The sequence below is a fragment of the Coturnix japonica genome, chromosome 5 (assembly GCF_054131305.1).
Source record: "Coturnix japonica strain WE chromosome 5, WE-NBRP24, whole genome shotgun sequence".
In the NCBI taxonomy this organism is placed as follows: Eukaryota; Metazoa; Chordata; class Aves; order Galliformes; family Phasianidae; genus Coturnix; species Coturnix japonica.
In genome coordinates this window covers 7,712,165-7,731,130 of record NC_140667.1, presented here as the reverse complement: position 1 = coordinate 7,731,130, position 18,966 = coordinate 7,712,165, and the positions used below count along the sequence as shown (strand labels likewise).

Genomic DNA, 18,966 nt, shown 5'->3' with positions numbered 1-18,966 from the left:
CTACCCTCTTCCAGTTTAAAGCCACTTTTCCCCAATCTGCCCTTATAAAAAGTCCCTCCTCAGCTTTCCTGTAGGCCCCTTTCAAGCACTGGAAGGCTGCTATAAGGTATCTCTGGAGCCTCCCCTTCTCCAGGCTGAAAAACCTCAGCTCTCTCAGCCTGTCCTCATAGCAGAGGCGCTCCAACCCTCCAGTCACCTTCATGGCCCTCCTCTGGAAGTGCTCCAACTGATGTGACTGATGCATGAATACTGTTAGACAAGCCTAGAATTACCTTCAGAACCTTCTGCAGACCAATAATATTGGCTATAGAAAATTGATTTATAAGACGCAGATTATCAGCTACACAATGGAATTCAGGATCCAAACTTTTCTTCGGATTCAGGTTACACTGACATTCCTACTATACATGCTGTACGCACGCAGTAATCTGTACTTCTGAGATCTCAGTTCCAAACAGAGATAGGATGAAGGCAGTCAATGGCTTCTATTTCTGGCTTTAAGTCTGCTCCACTGCCCTAGCTGTCAATTAATCCTAGGTAGGCTAGTCCATCCAGCTGTAAAATGAGACTAGAATGCTGACCTCAATTTGTGCTCTACAGGGAGCAAATACTCCACGAGATAAGTATCAATCAGAGAGTAATCTTGTCTGCACACACTGTAAAAAGTAAGACAAAAGCTTTATATTCCACACAGGGAAAAAAATAAAGAGAGAAGAAAAAACTTAGTTTACCTTTGGATGGCCCTTCTCAAATCATAGTATCCCATAAAGAATGCCAGCAAACATGCTCTACTGCTCTGGGACATGATCTCACACTGCAGAGCATTCCCAAGTTCAGCTAGCTTGACATGAGCAGTAGGGGAAAAGCAGAATAGAAACAGAGCAAGGAGAGAAGGAGTGCCACATGGCTGCTAACTCTCCATGGCCCAGAAGCACGCTGTCTGATCTCTTATACAATATACACTAAGATCCCTGAGAAACTAAAAATAAATAAATAAAGCACCACCCAGCTGAGAGACTTTTTACAGCAGCAAAGACAGATGTACTCTCTGCTGGCACAGACAAGTCCTGAGCCTTCAGGCAGTTGGGTTAGTGAATAAAGCATCTGGGTCTCAACTTTAGTGTCTAATTCATTTACCAACATATTGCACAAGTTGCACACTACTTGCAAAATGCCTCCTCAGGTAGCTTTTATTTGACACCAAACAGCAGATAGTTTACTGCTCATGCAGCAAATTCAGTCAGTTTGGGGTTCCGCATGTTCATAGAGTGAGCAGCTACATTAAGGGAAATACTTCAAAACTTTTGCTAAGCATATCTAGGTGCTTTCTGTCTAATTTTGCCTGTTCTCCTTCCACTTCAGTGCCTTCACCTGGAGGTGAAAAACCAGACATAGTGTCAGAATCAACAAACTTCCCACATCTTCAGTCTACTGGTAACCCAAATCATTCACATACTAGAGGCCAAACAAGAAAGATCCTCTATCTGCTGAGATGTAGATAGACAACTACATCTACACCATTCCTGCAGGACTCTGTAGTTTACTGTCCTCAGTATTTTAGCTGTCCCTCTCTTTGCTAAACTTCAGATTAGTATTCAACAATGAGACTTACACAGCAGGCTGCAAACTGAAGCACAAGCAAATACAGATCAGGTCAGCATTACTGGCCCTTGTTTGTGACAGAGGTTTTTTCAGTAGAAAACAAACTAGGATTGCATTGTACATCACAAGAATATTCCAGAGAGGGGGCATAATGCACAAAAGAGTTTGCAGAGTTTGCAGCTGATGTAGCTCATTGAAGAATAAAAGAACTGCACAGCTTTGCCAACCCACATTAGGTGAATCAGTGCTCTCATCTGTTAAGCCATAAGTCAGGTGTCTTACATGCAGCCTCAACTATTTTTCCTCTTAAGCTAGGGAGGAGTAAACTATCTCCTGTACAAAGTGAATCAGCAATATTTTTACCACAGGCTATATTAAACATTCACAGAGATCAATACATTAAATCACATACAAATATACCCTGAAGCACATGAAAGTTAAGGCTGAAAGTTCTTTTCTAACATACCAGGCAGCATAAACTTCATTTTCAGGTTTAACAAACTTCTCATAGCCAACTGTTTAATTCAGTGGGCCTCATATTCTGGTGGTTTTTTTCTTCCCTAATGCCATTTTTCCTCCATTTCAATATATCCCCTTTAATTTCCTTTACAGCTGGTCAGAAAAAAAATGGCAGAAATTTCCCTGACAGCAGCTGTTATAGGATCTAGTGCAGATTTTTAAATAGAATAGAGTTGCAGCTTGAATTCCAGAAAAACTCCAGTAAACCATGCAAAGAAAAATGGTTGGGAGCTGTTGGAGAAACGTCCAAAGTAGGAGACAGGACTGACCTGCAGCATCAGAAACATACTGACTGAAGACAGTGAAGTTAGACAGCAAAAACAAACTGGCTCAATAAAAATTAAAGATAATAATTAATAAACAACACCCACAGGCAACCCAGCAAGAAGCAGAGGAAAAAATATGATAATCCCCTTGTACATATAGAATAGAGCAAGAAGAAAAAGTGGTTTAATTTCTTTTAGGTTTTTAGAATAAATTTTTTTCAAGTTTTTATAATAAATTTTAAGAATGACACGTTAACATGACTTCAAATCAACTTTAGAAGCAGAGGCTGTTGGTGAAGCATAAGGTGCAAAGAAACCACGCTATTCATAAATCTTCACAGATGTTCCTCTCTATCTGCTGATCCACCCAAAAGACACCCTGCTTTCTTAGTTTGTGAATGTGGTTTCTAACCCAGGCTTCAACACATCACTATCCTACAAAACTTCACAACTGCCGGCTGCTTTTGGGATTGACCAGGAAACAACCACCTGCTTGATGTCCAGCAGGCTAAAGGAAAACCAAAAAGTAACTTAGTTTAAGTACTGGCTATTGTTCATTGGAAACAAAAAAATGCGACTTAGGTAACATTTCTGAAATAAATACATAGCTTGGTATGCATTTCAAACCAGGGAAACTTATGCCCTGAAAGACCTAGGTCTCTCTGCAGGAAACAACTGCAAGTTAACCAGTTATCTGTCTGCCTTTGAATCGAGGAGTACAAGAGCACAATCTGCCTGACCTGTCAAGGAACTTGTGGTGAGGGCTCTGAGGGCTCCTGGGCTCTGTGCTGCCACTTGCCTGTCAGGCAGTCTGCCAAGGAGCCATGCAGGAAGGAAACCGGGGAGGTTTCTAACAGAAAAAAACATCCCACTGGAAAATTTCTGACCTACTCTAATAATGAGCCTACTTTCAGAGTCAGGTATGATGCTGGCAGAAGGCATGGCAACCTACTGCATTTCCATTTAGTTTCTGGCTTCCTATATAAATTTCTTTCTCTACCGGACACACAGCATCTACTGAAGTAAATCTTTAAGTAAGGCTGGCCATAAATCCTTTTGAAATTCCACACAGCAAATGGCATTCCTTTTCCTGAGAATGATGACAATTGTTAATTGGTGCTATTCAGAAGGTAAAATTTTCTTTGGTAAGGTCTTTACTGCTTTAGGCAACCACATGTGCTTTTGGCAGTGTCTCCAGACGAGCCCTGTTGGCAGCATTCAGTATATGCCTCGCTCGGAAAGATTGCATGAAAAAACAGCTCACTTTCCAGTTCCAATTCCAAGGCTTAGTAAACTTGGCAAGGCTGACAGCATAATCTGGCCTGACTGCAGGAATAACTGATGCCTGATAGGTAGCATCCTGCAAAACTGCCAGGGCTGCTCAGGCACACACAGTTCCTCAACAAAAGGAAACCTTCCTAGTGCAACTCCTCATCTACTAACAGTTCACCAGCTTACTTACCGTTCATTGTTCAGGGTCATTCTTGGAGGATCAAGGTTGGGATTCTCCATAGACTCCATCTGAGGACAACGTAGGAAGTAATAGAGGGTGTGAAGAGCATCAGGGGACCAGGAGATGGGTTGTTGCTGCCGAGTTTGCCGAATGGGGCTCATGCCTGGGCGAATGGTGTTCAAGCACTGCATGTGGTGCATTGCCCGTGATACCAAGTCACCTGCAAAAAGAGAAAGAATGCATAAGTCTCTGTTATTCATCCACAGTCCTCTTTTAGTACTCTTTCAGCTAAGTAAAATCTCTCACTGCTGAGAGAAATGCCCTTTGTGTACAGATACTCTTTTTATTTCACTAAGCTAAAAACTGCTCTCGAGACGATGCTTCTTGCAGTTTGTTCTAAGAGGAATCTAGCTTTCTTTCAAACAAAACCTGATGAGTTAGAAAATAGAAAATGGAACTCCTCTCAGACACCATGCATTCAGCATTATAGCCTTCCAGTGATTTTTCCATCCTGTTTTAATGCTTTTCTCCTTTTCTCCACCATGTAAAAAAAAAGTTTCTTGCCTGCCTACAAAAACTGTTTATATTTTAGTAAAATCATTGTCTGAGTTGGGAGCAGAGCTTACACATGGCAAAGCCAGTGGTACCAATACGAATCCCTTTTTTTCTAATCTCCACAATCACGATTCTATGTTAAAAGATTATTTCCATTTCTTTCAGCTGGGCTCTGAGGTTCAGGCACTTATGACAAATTAATGATCTGTTCAGTAGAGAAACATCTTCTTTTAGGAGCCTAATTATCTTCTCCTCACTCTACCTCAATCTTCCTCCAGAACAATAAAACATGTTGCCCCTATTAAGAAGCTGAACTTTATCATGTTGTCTGTCACAAGCTGTACCATGAATTTGCCCCCGAGTCTTGTAAGAATTGCAATCCAGAGCTTTCTGAGCTGCTGAGTCCCCTCAGTCTTTGAATTTGAGCTAACCTGCCTCTGTACTATTGAGTACTTGAGAGGCCTTAAAGACAACCTGCATTACACAGTTTTTACTAGGAAAAGACTTCACGGCTCCAGATTTACAAAAAATTCACAGAGTAATAACCCCAAGATAGCAGCTATGCAGAAATTCTTTAGTCACATAAAGCTGACATTTGTGTAATATACTTGCTTTGGGCACACCCTGCTTACTCTCCTTTTATTGTGGTACATTACAAACAACATGAGCTTTGCAACAAAGGCTTCAGACACTACATCTTTGAGTAGTGTGACTACCATACCACTGGTCTGAGCGATTGCTATACATAGCTAGAGTCTATTTTTTCCTCGAGAGAATCCTCTGCTGCTTTACACTCTCACAGGAAATGTTACTCCATTGTGCCCTCCAGTTACAATACTGGGAAAGGATGGAATTGAAATAGTTACCCCATCTCAAAGCTAGATCCTGAGAAAATGTCTTAAACTTACCCATGTGAAATATGAATTATTCTCACCTCTCTCTGAAATTATTAGGAAGTCATTTGTTCTTTTATATCACAGCAAGACACTGAATTTGCCAACCAACCTCCAGCTGAACCCATGGAGTTCTAGTGTTGCACAGGTGAGGGGGAGACCCCCAGAAAGGTTCTATATGTCTATACAACATTATTAGTGGTTCAGATCAATGCAATACTAAAAAAAATCTCCATGTGCAGTTATGTCACTTGTTCATTGCATAGTACATTCAAGCTTAAGGACCCATTTCAGAATGCCAAAGCCTTCTAACGTCTCTGCCTTTGCACGTCAGTAGCCCCAGACTCTTTGCACTCTAATTTTACAAGAAAATCATGAATGTTCTGGCATTGGTACTAACACAGAAACCTGCACATTACAGAAGAAATGCATTTGGAATTCAAATTTTCAGTACATAATAACGTTCCTTCTCCTTTGCACACTCACTCTCTTTATTTTTTTGGCAATGTTCAGCAAAATTAAATTTAAAAAAAATCAGCAGGCAACTGTATCAGGAGATCCATTCACTGGGTGTAGTGACCAAGTTGGCCAAAGCAGGGCTGGGGGAAGAGAGAGGAAGCTGTATTCAATCATAGACCCATGCTACAAATGTTCTCTTGTGTTTCAGGATAAATAGAGGTGTGTTAAAGGAATTTCAAAACCTCAAAATTAAGGCAGGTTGCAAAATAAATGGTGAAACCCACAAACTCCTTGCTGGCCCCTGACATTCATTAGCATTCACATGGTAGAAACTAAGAAAACGATGCCATCAGAAACGTTGCAAGAGAGAAGTAGACTAGGAAAACACTAATCATTTTTGTTTACTTTAAAAGGGCTTTGTGAGTAGTCTAGGAATGGAACATTTCATTTGGTTAGCATTAAAAAAAGTTTTGAAAAAGTTTTTGTTACTGAAGTGCTCTCAGGTGCTTTTTTTCCCTCCACTTTTTGTTTTTTAATTAACCAAAAAGCTTTTCCTTGAATAACCCACACTCTTGACATTTCCACTGCATAAACAATAAGGAGAACCCTTTATGCCACAAAAGGAGGTGCTGCTGCTATGTTCCACAAAAGTACAAGAAAGTCTCTAGAGGTATCCAGGCAAAAGCATCCATCTTCTATTGGTACTAGCTGCACTAACTACCAAGAAGCTGGAAAAAACACGTCTTATGCATCTCCAAGGTGAGTTAAATACAAGGAAGCCTAATGAAATAACCTGATTTTCATAAACAGCACCACAAAAACAATTAAACCTTACACAACATTGGCCAAATACTCCTCACACTGTCAACAGTGGCATCATTCCCACTGACCACAATAGCAGAAGGACTGGCTCTCCTGCTTCATGGAAAGGAACACACACTCAGTTACAACTGAAACTTACTCAGTTCAGAGATGCTTCCAACACAAGTTGCCAACAAAGACTGCTCTAAAGTTCGGAGTTCCAGCTGGGCGTAAGCATCAGCCCGTCCATCACTGCACACAGAGCCATCATTGTATGGGCTGAAGTAAGCAGGCAGAGACAGCACACCTAAGGAAGAGAGCAAGAAACAGAGTTGTTACTAGTGAACTTCTGGGAGTAGAAAAGCCATTCCCTGTACCAATAGCAGTGATGCAGAGCTCAAACATATTTTCACCTTCTTCAGTCAGAGGACTTGAGCTCTTTAGAACAGATCAAACAAAATCCAGTAGTGCTATAAAAATCATTGAAATGGATGAAACAGAGCAACTGGGATCAGCAAGGCTGGACATTTCTACAGCTTGTAAAAACCAGAAACTGTAGTTGAGATAATGCTACATGAAAAGCTTTAGTGAAGTCCCTCATACTGTTTATACAAAAACTCAGCTGTGCACATACAAGTTGCCTTTGAACAGCTGCATGCAGATTTCTAGATATAAAGGCCTAATTTTAAAAGGTATAGGCAATAACCTCAGGTCCATCTGGGGTAAACGGTAGCTGTAATCTTTGTAACTCCAAAAATAAAGCCATAGGCCATGCCAGCTCTTTGAACCTGCGTGCAGTTTCAAATATGCAGACTGTGGTTTCAATAACCGTGAACCTTTGGCTTTGCCAAACTACACCCACAAGTTTTGAGGTTGACTATATTCTCTATGAATGACCCCTATATTAGAGAGATTAGGAAGGTAATTATACTGCACACATGCCTTCACTGCACACACACTCCTTCCATTCTGAAGTATTTCATCTTCTTCCATACATGACAGTTAATGCACAGCAACTAAATGGAACTAAAGCTTTACAAGCAGTTTTGTGTAGTTGTTACTGGGACCTCATCCTACCTGCACCATGTCTGCCCTTACAACTCATTTGAATTGTTCATAAATTAGAGATTATTTAGATGAGCAGGCTGGGAAGGGTAGTAGCAATAACCAGGGATACTTAAAACAAAACTGAGACAGTTCCATGCTAATTTGCAAGTTATCTCTAAAAGGGGCAGACATTCTCCTTCCCCCAGTCACTCTTTCTGCCCTATATCTTTGATCAAGCATGGCAAATCTGCAGCCACATTGCAAATCAGCGCTTACACAGATCCCCAAAATATAATGCCTATCCTGCTTTCCTCCTAAAAAAACCCCATCAGTTGATTGGCTTTTCTTCAAATTAGTGAGCTGAATTGCTTTGCCCTGTGGCCACAGAACTGTTCTGTGTGGTACAGAGAGAAAGGGGGACTGTGACCTCTACATCTGACGGGAGAAAGGGAGCAGGGATATGTGACCATGGCAGGATGGGAGAGGAAACCCACTTCCTCTGGAGGCACCCTGCTGTGTGATCCAATGACACCCAGCATGACACTGCATCCACACTGGAGCAAAAGCTTTTTGCTGTCAGCTCAGCCAGTGTTCTTGTAACACAGTGTGTGCAGTTGCAGCCATACTGCTAATTATGAATCAACCCACAACTCCAGCAGTAGTATATCTCCTGAGCCTAAATTTTCTGTGATTTTAGGCAAGGGGGCTTTTATAGCCACTTCTGCCTGCACTCTTACCCTGACGCATCATGTATTTTTGGGTTTTCAATTTTGATCCATGAACAGCTATACAAATATATTTCAGTTTCAATCTACATTTCCTTCCCGTCTCACCTCCTGACCCCAGCTGAGTCTTAGATGTGGAGACACTTTGCTCATACTGCAGTGACCTCCTGTCACGTAGGTGCTGAGCTTGTCAAACAAAGCTCTTGCCAGCTGAACTGCAGCGTATTGGGCAAGACCTTTGTTTCTTTGTCTTGAAGTTTTCTTTTGAAACCGTATGTATGCTGAATTGATCTCTCCTACTCTTTTCACATCCTCTTCGCATCCTGCTTGGTGCTAAAGCCAAAGTCTGCATCAAAAACTTCCTGGACAAACTGAGGATAAGGGAATGATTTATCCCGTTCTATTTCTTCACTGTGCACCACTGTTAGTTAATGGGGAAAACTCTGCCAATGCCCTCTGTAACCTGAATAATTAGGAATTCAAGGCTTTAAGAGCTAGCAGAAGCGATGCATTCAAACTAGAAGAGCTTACTAACTATGCTGTAGCCGCCTATACAGAGCCTAAGCCACTTCCTTTTCCACGCTAGAGCCATGAGAGGATGTTTTAAGACATATGGATTGGATTTATGGCAGAGGGAGAACAAAAATAGACTGATTTGTCAAAAGTTTCAAATAGAGGCATATAATTCTACAGAGGCGAAAACAGAAACTGGCAGTTACATTATTAAACCACTCTGAGCAAAAAAATGGGGTGTTATTTCCCCTGCCAGCCAGTTTCAGTTGGTTCCGTTTTCTAAAAAGGAATTTAAAATAAAGATTTGCAGAATGATTTAGATTGGCCCCAATGTGAAACTACACCCTCAGTTATTTGGTTCTTTGTTCTCCAGGTGCTGTGGGCAAGAGGAAGCAGGGATGATTTATTTACTTTTGGAGAAATTGCTCATACAAGATAGTTGCAGACAAGATTTATGCTCTCACCTGCTGTGTTACCATTGAGGAATATCCTCAGTGTACCAAGGAGAAGTAAGGAAGTTACTAAGCCTCTGGCCCTGTGATGTCACCTGGGATTTTCATAGGATTGTGGTAGAGGATGAATCAGGCCCTCCTTACAGAAGGCTTCCCAGAGGCTCACCCAGTCTGGCAGGTCTTTTTAGGTTCTGAGCAAGCCCGGGAAGTGGAAATTACATCTCAGTGCTGCATTTGAGATGGACTGAGAGCAGACACTGGATAGGCAGCAAAGCAGAAATTTAATCCACAGTTATTACTGAAGAGCTTTCTGGCCCTCACCTTGCAGTGAGGTGATCTTTATTTCTCTTTCCATATATTTCCACTAACTGCAGAGTTGGAAAAGCATCACAGTCATTCTTTGGATCAGAAATTCAGGCACAAGAACATCTGTAGTCTAGCCTGGACTACTGGTATTATAATTAGGAACACAACCTTCTCCCCCCCTCCACCCTAATTGGTATTAAAAATTATTTGATAACAGAAACAATTGCATTGCAATGCCTTCCTGTACCCCAAATGGTGGTATCAACTCTCCTCCCACTCAAACCAAACAATTTGTAGATAAAAGATATCATGAATGTAGAGACAGCTTCTATTTATACCCAGCATTCATATTTCTGTATATTTTACATTTGCAGCAACACTAATCTCAATCATGGTTAAAATAATGAAAACTATAATTGAAATAAACCCATTATTATCTAAACACTGTTTATGTTTCAAATCATGGCAGAACTGCTGATTTACATCCTGATATTCAAGAATGTTTTTATCCCCACACAACAACAGTGTGGAACAGCACCTAATTACTGTGCAGGAATGAGCCATTCATGCATGTACACCCCCCTTCTTATATTATCTGATGTGGGCTATGTTGTGCTTTATACATTTTTCTGGCTCTATCCTGGCATTCCAGACACAGTTTTCAATTACTCAAGATTTTAAATAAGAATCTAAACCCAAGCAAATTAAGTGAGAAGTATTAATTTTAAATTAATTAGGCTTAGAATAAGCCTAAAGAGCACAACGAGTTAAGAAGTCACTTCTCAGGATGGTGTGCAGCAACACCCCACAGCCCGATTGAAAGCACGTTTGCAGTGCTGTGATGAAGGCACAGCTGGCTAACAATTTGCTTCTGATATTTCCATAGCCTTTGAAATAGCAGCTGGAAATAAAGGCATACTTATTCTCCCACAGTTAATATATGAAACCTGTTCATGGGCATTTGCTGCCAATGATCTTAAAAGGCTTCACAACTGGGTGAAATTCCAGTTAAACAGTTCTTTAAACTGAAATTATTCTGCTTGCCCACAGATTTTGAAATTGTTGTCTGTAATCTGATGCTTTTTAACAGCAACTGAAAATGTTTCCAAAGTCTGAGCAAGGTCCAGGGAAAAAGTCTGATCACACCCTTGGACATCTTTCTACTTCAAGAGATGCAGCAGCTCTGCCGAGAGCTTTGGCTGTAACGTGACAGCTCATGAGATGACCAGGGTTGCACACAGTGTTGCTTGAGTTGGGCAGTTGGTCCAACCCTCAAGCAAGGAACTTTTGGTAAGGAGCCTTGCATCAAGCCCAATGCTCTCTGGTGATTAAGAAGCTGGCATTGACTTCTGCTCTTTTGATATCAAAATACAAAGAAATTCAAACACTTTTACCTTTAAAATTGGAATGTTTAAAAACCTTAATCCAATTAATTTTTAAAGTACCCATGTTATCTTCACACTTTATGCTATTTGCACATTACGCTCATGAAAAAGAACTATCCATCAGTTTTACCTTGCTGTAATCATTTTCTCCATGCTTTCTCTGCTTTAACCTAAATCCTTCATGCTGGGACACAACTTCCTAAAGATTAACACGTCAGCTGTTTGAGGACTTTCAAACACTTGCAAGATGTCTGGAGGTTAAGATGGGGCCACTCAGAAGTGGCAAAGGGCCAATGAGGCTTGTCTGGAAAGCACTCCAATTCTGCAGTCTGGGATTCCTCACGGAAATTGCCCAGGGTACTAACTCCATTATTTCAGAAATGCACAACTTAAGGTCTCAGGAGCTGGCTGTATTCATGACAGCTTAGGCAAAGAATCAGAAATATAATTAGGATGGAGCTCACACAGCAAACTACCAAGCCAGAAAAGTACACATTTTTTTGCCCTATGATAAACATAATAGAGTCTATGAGACAATACAATGTGCATTGATTTTTCCCTTTGGCCAGAACAGAAGTGAGTTCTACAGGCAAGCATTCTCTTTGTGAACTGTGTGTGCACTGCATCTAACAGTGGGAATCTTTACTGAATGCTACCACAATGCAAACGAGAACAGGAGACACAATTCTATTTGACAAAACCAATTAGAAATGAAAGTCGTTGGAACATTTGGGTTCCTCTTTAATGCTTATGGATTGTTTCTAAATGCCCCTAATGCAAAAAGTCACATACATGAAGTCAAAACTGCTGTCAATAAGAGCAGAACTGCTGTGCCACAGAAGCGTCTTAGGAACTTAAACATAAGGAAAAAAATATGGCCTCAGTTTTCAGCATCAACATATTTCTGTAACATTTGGCTTGTGATAAATTCTGTAAGAAACATTCTCAGAGGTGAGAACAATATTTGCTCCCAATGAGCTGAGCTGTGATTTGGAATTTTGAAGGCAGACAGTAATGACCTGACCACACTGAACAGCCAAATCTCACTCATTTCAATGCACTTGGTAAAAATCTCACCCAACTGCAATTGCAGTTCCCACATTGGAATTTGGCTGTGACACCAGGATGGCTGTCACCTTGCACAAAGTCCTATCATTCTTCATGGCAAGGAGTATTCAAAGCTTTTCCTCAGGTTTTTGTTTCCCATTCTACCAAGCAACACAATGCCATGCAGTTTCCTCTTGCCAATCAACTCAGTACAGACCTAGAGCACACAGTACCACCTAGAATTAATGCCAATTCCTAACACTCTGTGTTTCCTCCTTGCCAAACTACTATCACACACTGCTATGATCGACCCTCTTATTTTATGAAATAAGACAGGTTTGTTCTGACAGAAACTAAACAAACAAAAACTTTAAATAACAAGCAATAAAAGTGTTCCTGATATAGCATACTGAAAACTAAACACATCAGGCTATATAATCAAGTACAGTCATGCTACAGATTGTGAGAAATACTTCTGATCAGGAAACAATGAATATAATTACTAACATATAGGAAAATATGCTGCTATAAAGCAGGCAGGAAAGCCTTGCAGTTTGTCTCTGCCAGCAGTATGAAAAATCAAACAGTTCCTTGTATTTGCATGCACACTAAACAGCAATAATGAGTTGAAAGCAGGAGAAAAAGCGAAAGAATAGAAAACTTCTGAACATAGAAGATTTTTAAGTATCCTGCAACTGCTGAGCTGAATCTCCCTGCTGAAGAGCCGCTGTCCTAATGACATAGTTCTGGAAGGATCCAAGGGATTCATTCACACAGCCTTTAACACAAGTTCCCTGGTCTCGGTCTAACTGCCCAGAAGGACAACGTCTCCTTCAACTCCATTTTTCCACATCCTTACTCACAAACACAACTAGACAGAATTATCAGTTTACCTTGAAGGAAATCTCAGAGTTGTGATGCCATCTGTGAGGACCAGGACTTCAGGTGCACTGTAGCATAGCAAGTCATAGAATGAAACCGACTCAGCTGCCGCATATGCCTAAATACACAGCATAAGCCCAGACAGCAGCAAGCAGTTAAGAGGTAAAAAACAAAAGCTTAGATGTCAGGCAGAAGAACATACAGAAACTTGTACAACACCCTCACACAGACATTGGGCTTGAAACACAAACATGCCCACTCACTGTTTGCCTGGACATAAGGATTGTTACCAGAGATGCTCTGTCACAAAGTATAGGCTCCAATCCTCGCTGTTCCTCGGTGTCAGCAGGCACTACTTGACTGAAGTACCAAAACACTCCAAAATAGACTTTTAAGGTACCCTCACATGCCACTACCCCTTTGCTAAAGTCTAGGGCACTGCAGGACATCATGTTCCAAAAGCAGGTCAGAGCAGTGCAGTTCCCAGTACAAGAGCTAAGGAATCACTGCTCTGTACATGCCACCAGAGGAAGAGCAAAAGACTATTATTACAGTTACTACAAATCTTTAAATGCTTCGTTTCTCCTAAGTAACTGTGTATTCATAACTACATCTACAAACATGATGCAAACCTGCCTCATTTTTGCTAGGAAAATAACGGGATTGGGTTGAATGCTGGAGTGGAGAAGGTAGGAAGTATCTGTAAGAACAACTACATTTGAATTCATCTGTGTCAGACAGGACTGAAAATAAATATAAATGCAGGAGAAAGGCCTGGGTTTAGTACTGAGTCAGTACTTATTGAGTCATTAATCCCACTTCCATATCCCTGTGGTCTTCTGGACAACCACTATCCTGGCTTGGACTCAAAGTGCTTAATTGAACATGAGCTCAAGGGAATATGTCCTGGGTTTATATTCTAATGACTGCCAAAAAACATTACAATTTTTATCGTTAGAAGCAGCAGCATACTTTGCAAGATAAAAGGTATCAGTGGTTTAATGAACTGGTGATTATCCTCATTTCCATTTCTTCAATAGGGAAACAGAGACAAAAGGAGGGGAAGCAACTTTCAAAGCTCATGCATCAGAACCAAGTCTTTGCAAAAAGTCCAAATCATCCAGTTCAGAAACTTTGGCATTAGACCTTTCCTGCATGAGACTGGCCAACACTGAGCCAAAGAAGAAATACAAAACCAGAATGCTGTGCCAAAAAAATGAGCACAGTTCAACGTGCAGAGAAGACTTACCATTAACTGGCTGTGTAAACTCCAACCAACCAATTTACTCAGTGTCCTAGTTCAGTTCACTTTTCTGTAAAATGGGGATATTGCTTTATTCCCATTAAGGGCACTCTGACAGAACAACTGTATTGTTTCAGTTCTTTCTGATTTTTCTCCTTTATGCTATTTAACAGCAGCGTCCCCATTTCCTGCATGTGCCAATAGGACTTTTCTTTTTTGTCCCTTAGCAACAGTATGTCTTTTATTTATGTAGCCCTTTATACCTTCAACAATCCCTAAGTGCTTCAAGACACAACAGCTACTGAGATGAAAGAACACAGTATTACAGCAACGTGTAATCCACATCAATGGGGCTTACGATACAAGAAGAGAAGCTTTACCCAAATGATGGGGTTAAGGAAGGCAAAATAGATTCTAACCTAATAGAGATTCTGGTGTGCATACAGTGGTGGGACAGTTATTCTGACAAACATGGCAAAACATGTTGTATGAAAATGACTGAAATAAATATTTATATACACAATTGCATCTCCTCAAACACTGAATCTTTCAGCATCATTACTATGGACATCAGTGAGAAGAGTTTACTATCACTTCCTCAATCACCTTGGAATTCCTTAGATGTCTCCAATTTAGTTCTTTCTGCCATAAAAACAGCTTCACTTGGATTAACCAGGAGGAATGTAGCTTATGCCTGATAAAAGTGCAGGCACTAGCTACTGCCCCAGTATCCTCTCCTCTTACAATACTCCCTTCTAAACCACTCCTTATTGTTCACTGTCCTTCCTGAAATATGGTCTTTGAATCATGCCCAGTTCTCCAGATGTGGTCTGACTAAGCTCTTTGTACATGCCATAATGACCCCTCTTTATTTGCCTTCAATTCTTCTATTTATACATCCCATGATCTGTATGCTTGCCAAATACAAGGAAGATAGTAAACTTATATCCTCTGTCACTCTCAGTTCCTTTTCTCAGGAAATCTCTAGATAGATAATCTGTCCAGGACAGTCCTCCAGAATAACCCTTCCAGTATATCTACTACTGGCACCAAGTACTCCTTCTAGTAGGAGGATGTTTCTTCCAGAGCAGAGCACAGAGCAGATGTCAGTGCCCTAGGAGCAAAATAAAGCTCTGTGCTGTGTGAGCAGGGCACACTGCATGTGCCCAGGCCATGGTAGGCCTCCCCAGGCAGGGTAGTGAAAGGGAGGCCCTGGTGCTCCACCAGCCCACACGGCACCACACAGCTATTCCAGAGTCATCTTCTGAAAGTAGGACTCTACACATCCCCTGCCCTTAAACTTTGTATAAGCTAATAGCCCAATAAAAGTCTACCTCCATTAGACCTTCCTGTCTGTAGTAAACATGTCATTAAAATAAAATTCTAGGTACTGTGCTTGCTTACTAACATCCAGGCTGCAATTATATGAGTCAATGACTTAAAATATCAGAGACACTTATTCTACTATTCTATTCATTTTAATGAAGCCATGAGGAAACAGGAACCCAATGTAAGAAAACTACTGCTCTAAACGACAGGACTTTTTATGTGAGCCAGGAGTTGTCTCCATCAGCTGTTAGCAACAGAGATCCTCTCAGGCACATCTGAGCAGTTTTGACTTTGGCCAGGCCAAAACAGGCTTCTGTCACTCAATTCTACATTGACATTTTACCTAAGCTCAGTCCTAAGACCATAAAGTCTGACCTCCAGAGGGAATGGGTCTGGAGTATTGCTCACATACACACTATGCTTGTAGCTAAAAAATATTCAGGGTTTGACTCACTGAGCAGACAACACAGAACATCGGATGGGTAACCTTGCTATTTTGCAACAAAGTAGACCTCACCTTCAATGCTGTCATCAGCACAGCTACAATAAAGTACTGGCTACACCAATATTAACTTGCATGAATCTTTTCCCATTTTTTACCCCAATTTCTTAATCATTTTTGCCTAACATTAGCTTTGGTCAGCCTAAGTTTTTAGGACAAGTTTACACACAGTTTACAAACAATTCTTTGTGTTTGACATGTGCCTTCAGACAGGGCTTATTTTCTAAGAGTGTTTCAATAGTGTTACCAGAAATTTAGCACTTTTATAAAGACCAACAGCAGAAGTGAAATTGAGGAACTCCACTTACTCACCATTTGCTGAATTTTCTTCTCCATCTTTGCAAGACTATTTCACACATTGTCTATAGTACTCAAGAACCAGCTCCTACCATCTACATTCATGCCTGGATTTCTTCAATGCTGTATCCCACTTTCTCCAGCTTATAGCACCTGTTTTACTTTCTATTTTGCTGCTTGCATCCTTCTTTCTTGCTCATCTATCATCTATTCATCATCACCATGTTTGTAGTTTTCTACAGCTCAGAACAAGGGTAGACACAAAACTTATTTTTGAAAGCACTCTTTGGGGGTAGCAACAACACAAGAATTTGGCAACAGTTTTAAAGCCCATAGGAAAAAAAAAAGGGGGGGGGGGGAATATCTCCACTACAAGGCTCTGCCCTGTATCTCACACTGTATAAATGCCAAATGCATTTCAAAGTCTCTTGGTTGCAGCCATTTATAGTTTGTATAAAAAGCATAACTTGTACACTTCCATTAGAGCCCTAAATATAACTGCCCCAAGCAAGTATTCACTTTTCAAACAGTGCCTCTTTGAATGTTGTTTCCAACAAAATGCTGCTGCCATTATATTATTTATAGAAATTTACATTAAGATCTTGGTTAGAAAACTGCTCGGATTGATGGATCCCCAGCATTGTTTTAAAACTCGAAATAGCTCTGAAGAAAAGCAGGTTGCCTGTGTTTTTATTATAGAACAGCATCTTTTTTGCATAAGCATAAATAACAGCACAGTTTACAGTTCTCAGACGGGGTGGGCATGGTTCTCTAAAGAATCTCAAAACACTGCCACATGTTCCTTCTTTTTTTTTTTTTTAAATATGGGATCTGTGTAGAGGATTAGAGGATGACATTTAGAATCTCCATGTTCTGATGTTTTTAAATAAGGAGAATGCATTTTTGTATCTTTATTACACACATGCACCGTATCTGTAACAGATTTAGCCATGTAAAAACTCATTTTGCCGGTGTGCTATCTTCCCACAGCTTCTTGCACACAGTAATTCCAATTATGCCACTTTACACCATGCAGTATACAAAAAAGTCAAACTCAGAAACAGGGAGAATAATCGGGCCATTGCCAGCAATTATTTTCTCAACACTTAGAACAAAATGATTTGTAGAGGTGACCAGCCTCCCTCAGGATAAGATGGTAACAAACAGGGAAAATTGCCTGATTGCAGAAGTGAAAAGGAAAGTATTTTTTTAGCAGAAGACAGGTTCTCATAACCTAACACAACTGCATCCACTGGCACTGTCCCCCCAGAAGCAGAAACACCAAACAGCTCTCAGAATAAGTACACATGTGCCATAACAGCTCTGGCAAGAGTGCTGCCAGCATTCCAACACAGAAGTGGTTGTTCAAACAGACAGTAAGAAAAAATAATCCAGTGATTTCTATGAGAGAGAACCAAAATCTTATTTCCTTTAAGTGCTGTGGAATCCCTGCTGCAAGCCACAAAATAAGGTGGCATTTCTTTTGCATCTTCCACAAGAGAAGCTCAGCCCCATGCCCATAACCTGCTGGCAAATTCTGAGGGATCCACAGGGTAGGAGGCAACCTCTGGAGTGCCCACAAGCTTATCTGAGACTGTGAGACCTGTTCTTCTACACACCTTGCAATATCAGGAACACCCAATCAATCTTTTGAGTATTCTTGAAGTGTACTGTATGATAAAATAACTTGCTCACAGTCAAATGCAGAATCACAATAATAGGGGGGACGACCTGATGAAGGACACAAACTGGCTGCAACCAAAAAAGCAGGCTGATATGCTTCATTTTGCAGAGCTCTTTCCTTTTTCAATTGGCATAAGTGCTCCAACAGTGAACAGGGATGCTCCTAAATTCCTGTGGAGACATTCTATGACAGTACCTGGCATGCAGATTGCAGAGAACCTTCCTACAGTTCTTAGGAAAGTAACAGAAAACTACATCTCGGAAGATGATACTTAAGATAATTTCACTGACAAAATTATTTGACTGTGTATAAAGCTTCTATATTCATCCGACCATAAGATAAATTATTTTTTATTTTGTTGGTTCTCTGCTGAAGTCAGGACATGCTGCTCTGCAATGCAATTCTCCCTCTGACAACAATGTGCAGCATCTCTACAGCTAAGTAGCAGAGGTGTGCAGCATGGAAATACTTGAAAAGCAATGGCCCATACCACATAAATAATCCCATACTTCATAAGCATGCACTTTTTGGAACCAGCTGTTCATACGCAAACACTATGTTCTACTAACATTAATAGCTTTGACTATTGCCAAGAAAAAAGTCTTAGGATGCTTTTTAAAATAGTCATGGAGGAAAGCAAAAGCTGCAACTGTGGGAGACACATATGTTGGGAGGCTCAGCTTCCTAAGAATCTTCTCCTCAAATGTCACTCTGCTCTCTTCACCAAATTAGTAAAGCAACCATTTGAGTAAGAGACTGTTCTTTTAAAACAGGAGAAGCTAGAAAAGGCTATAACTATACTCCATTGTCATTCCATTTAGGGAACTCAAAAACACAGACCTGGAATGAGTGAAGGACAGAATGGAATGAGGAACACATCACTTGGCCCCAAAACCTTGGTGCTACACAGTGTACGTGGAGTTGATATTTTGTTTTAGACTCATCTCTCCCAGAGCAGAAATAAAACAGAGATGGGTAACATAGTAACAAAACGAAACACAAAGGA

At 40.7% G+C, this 18,966-nt stretch overlaps 1 protein-coding gene across 1 annotated transcript in view; it reads right to left on the bottom strand.

Moving 5' to 3' along the window:
• The window catches only part of ABTB2 (ankyrin repeat and BTB domain containing 2), a 126,472-nt gene that overhangs the window by 37,353 nt on the left and 70,153 nt on the right, over positions 1-18,966 (bottom strand). The window contains exons 2-3 of the mRNA XM_015863534.3: positions 6,709-6,855; positions 3,850-4,060 (exon numbers count right to left, since the gene is read on the bottom strand). Coding sequence (XP_015719020.2) covers positions 3,850-4,060; positions 6,709-6,855 — 358 coding nt within the window. The remainder of the gene's footprint in view (positions 1-3,849; positions 4,061-6,708; positions 6,856-18,966) is intronic.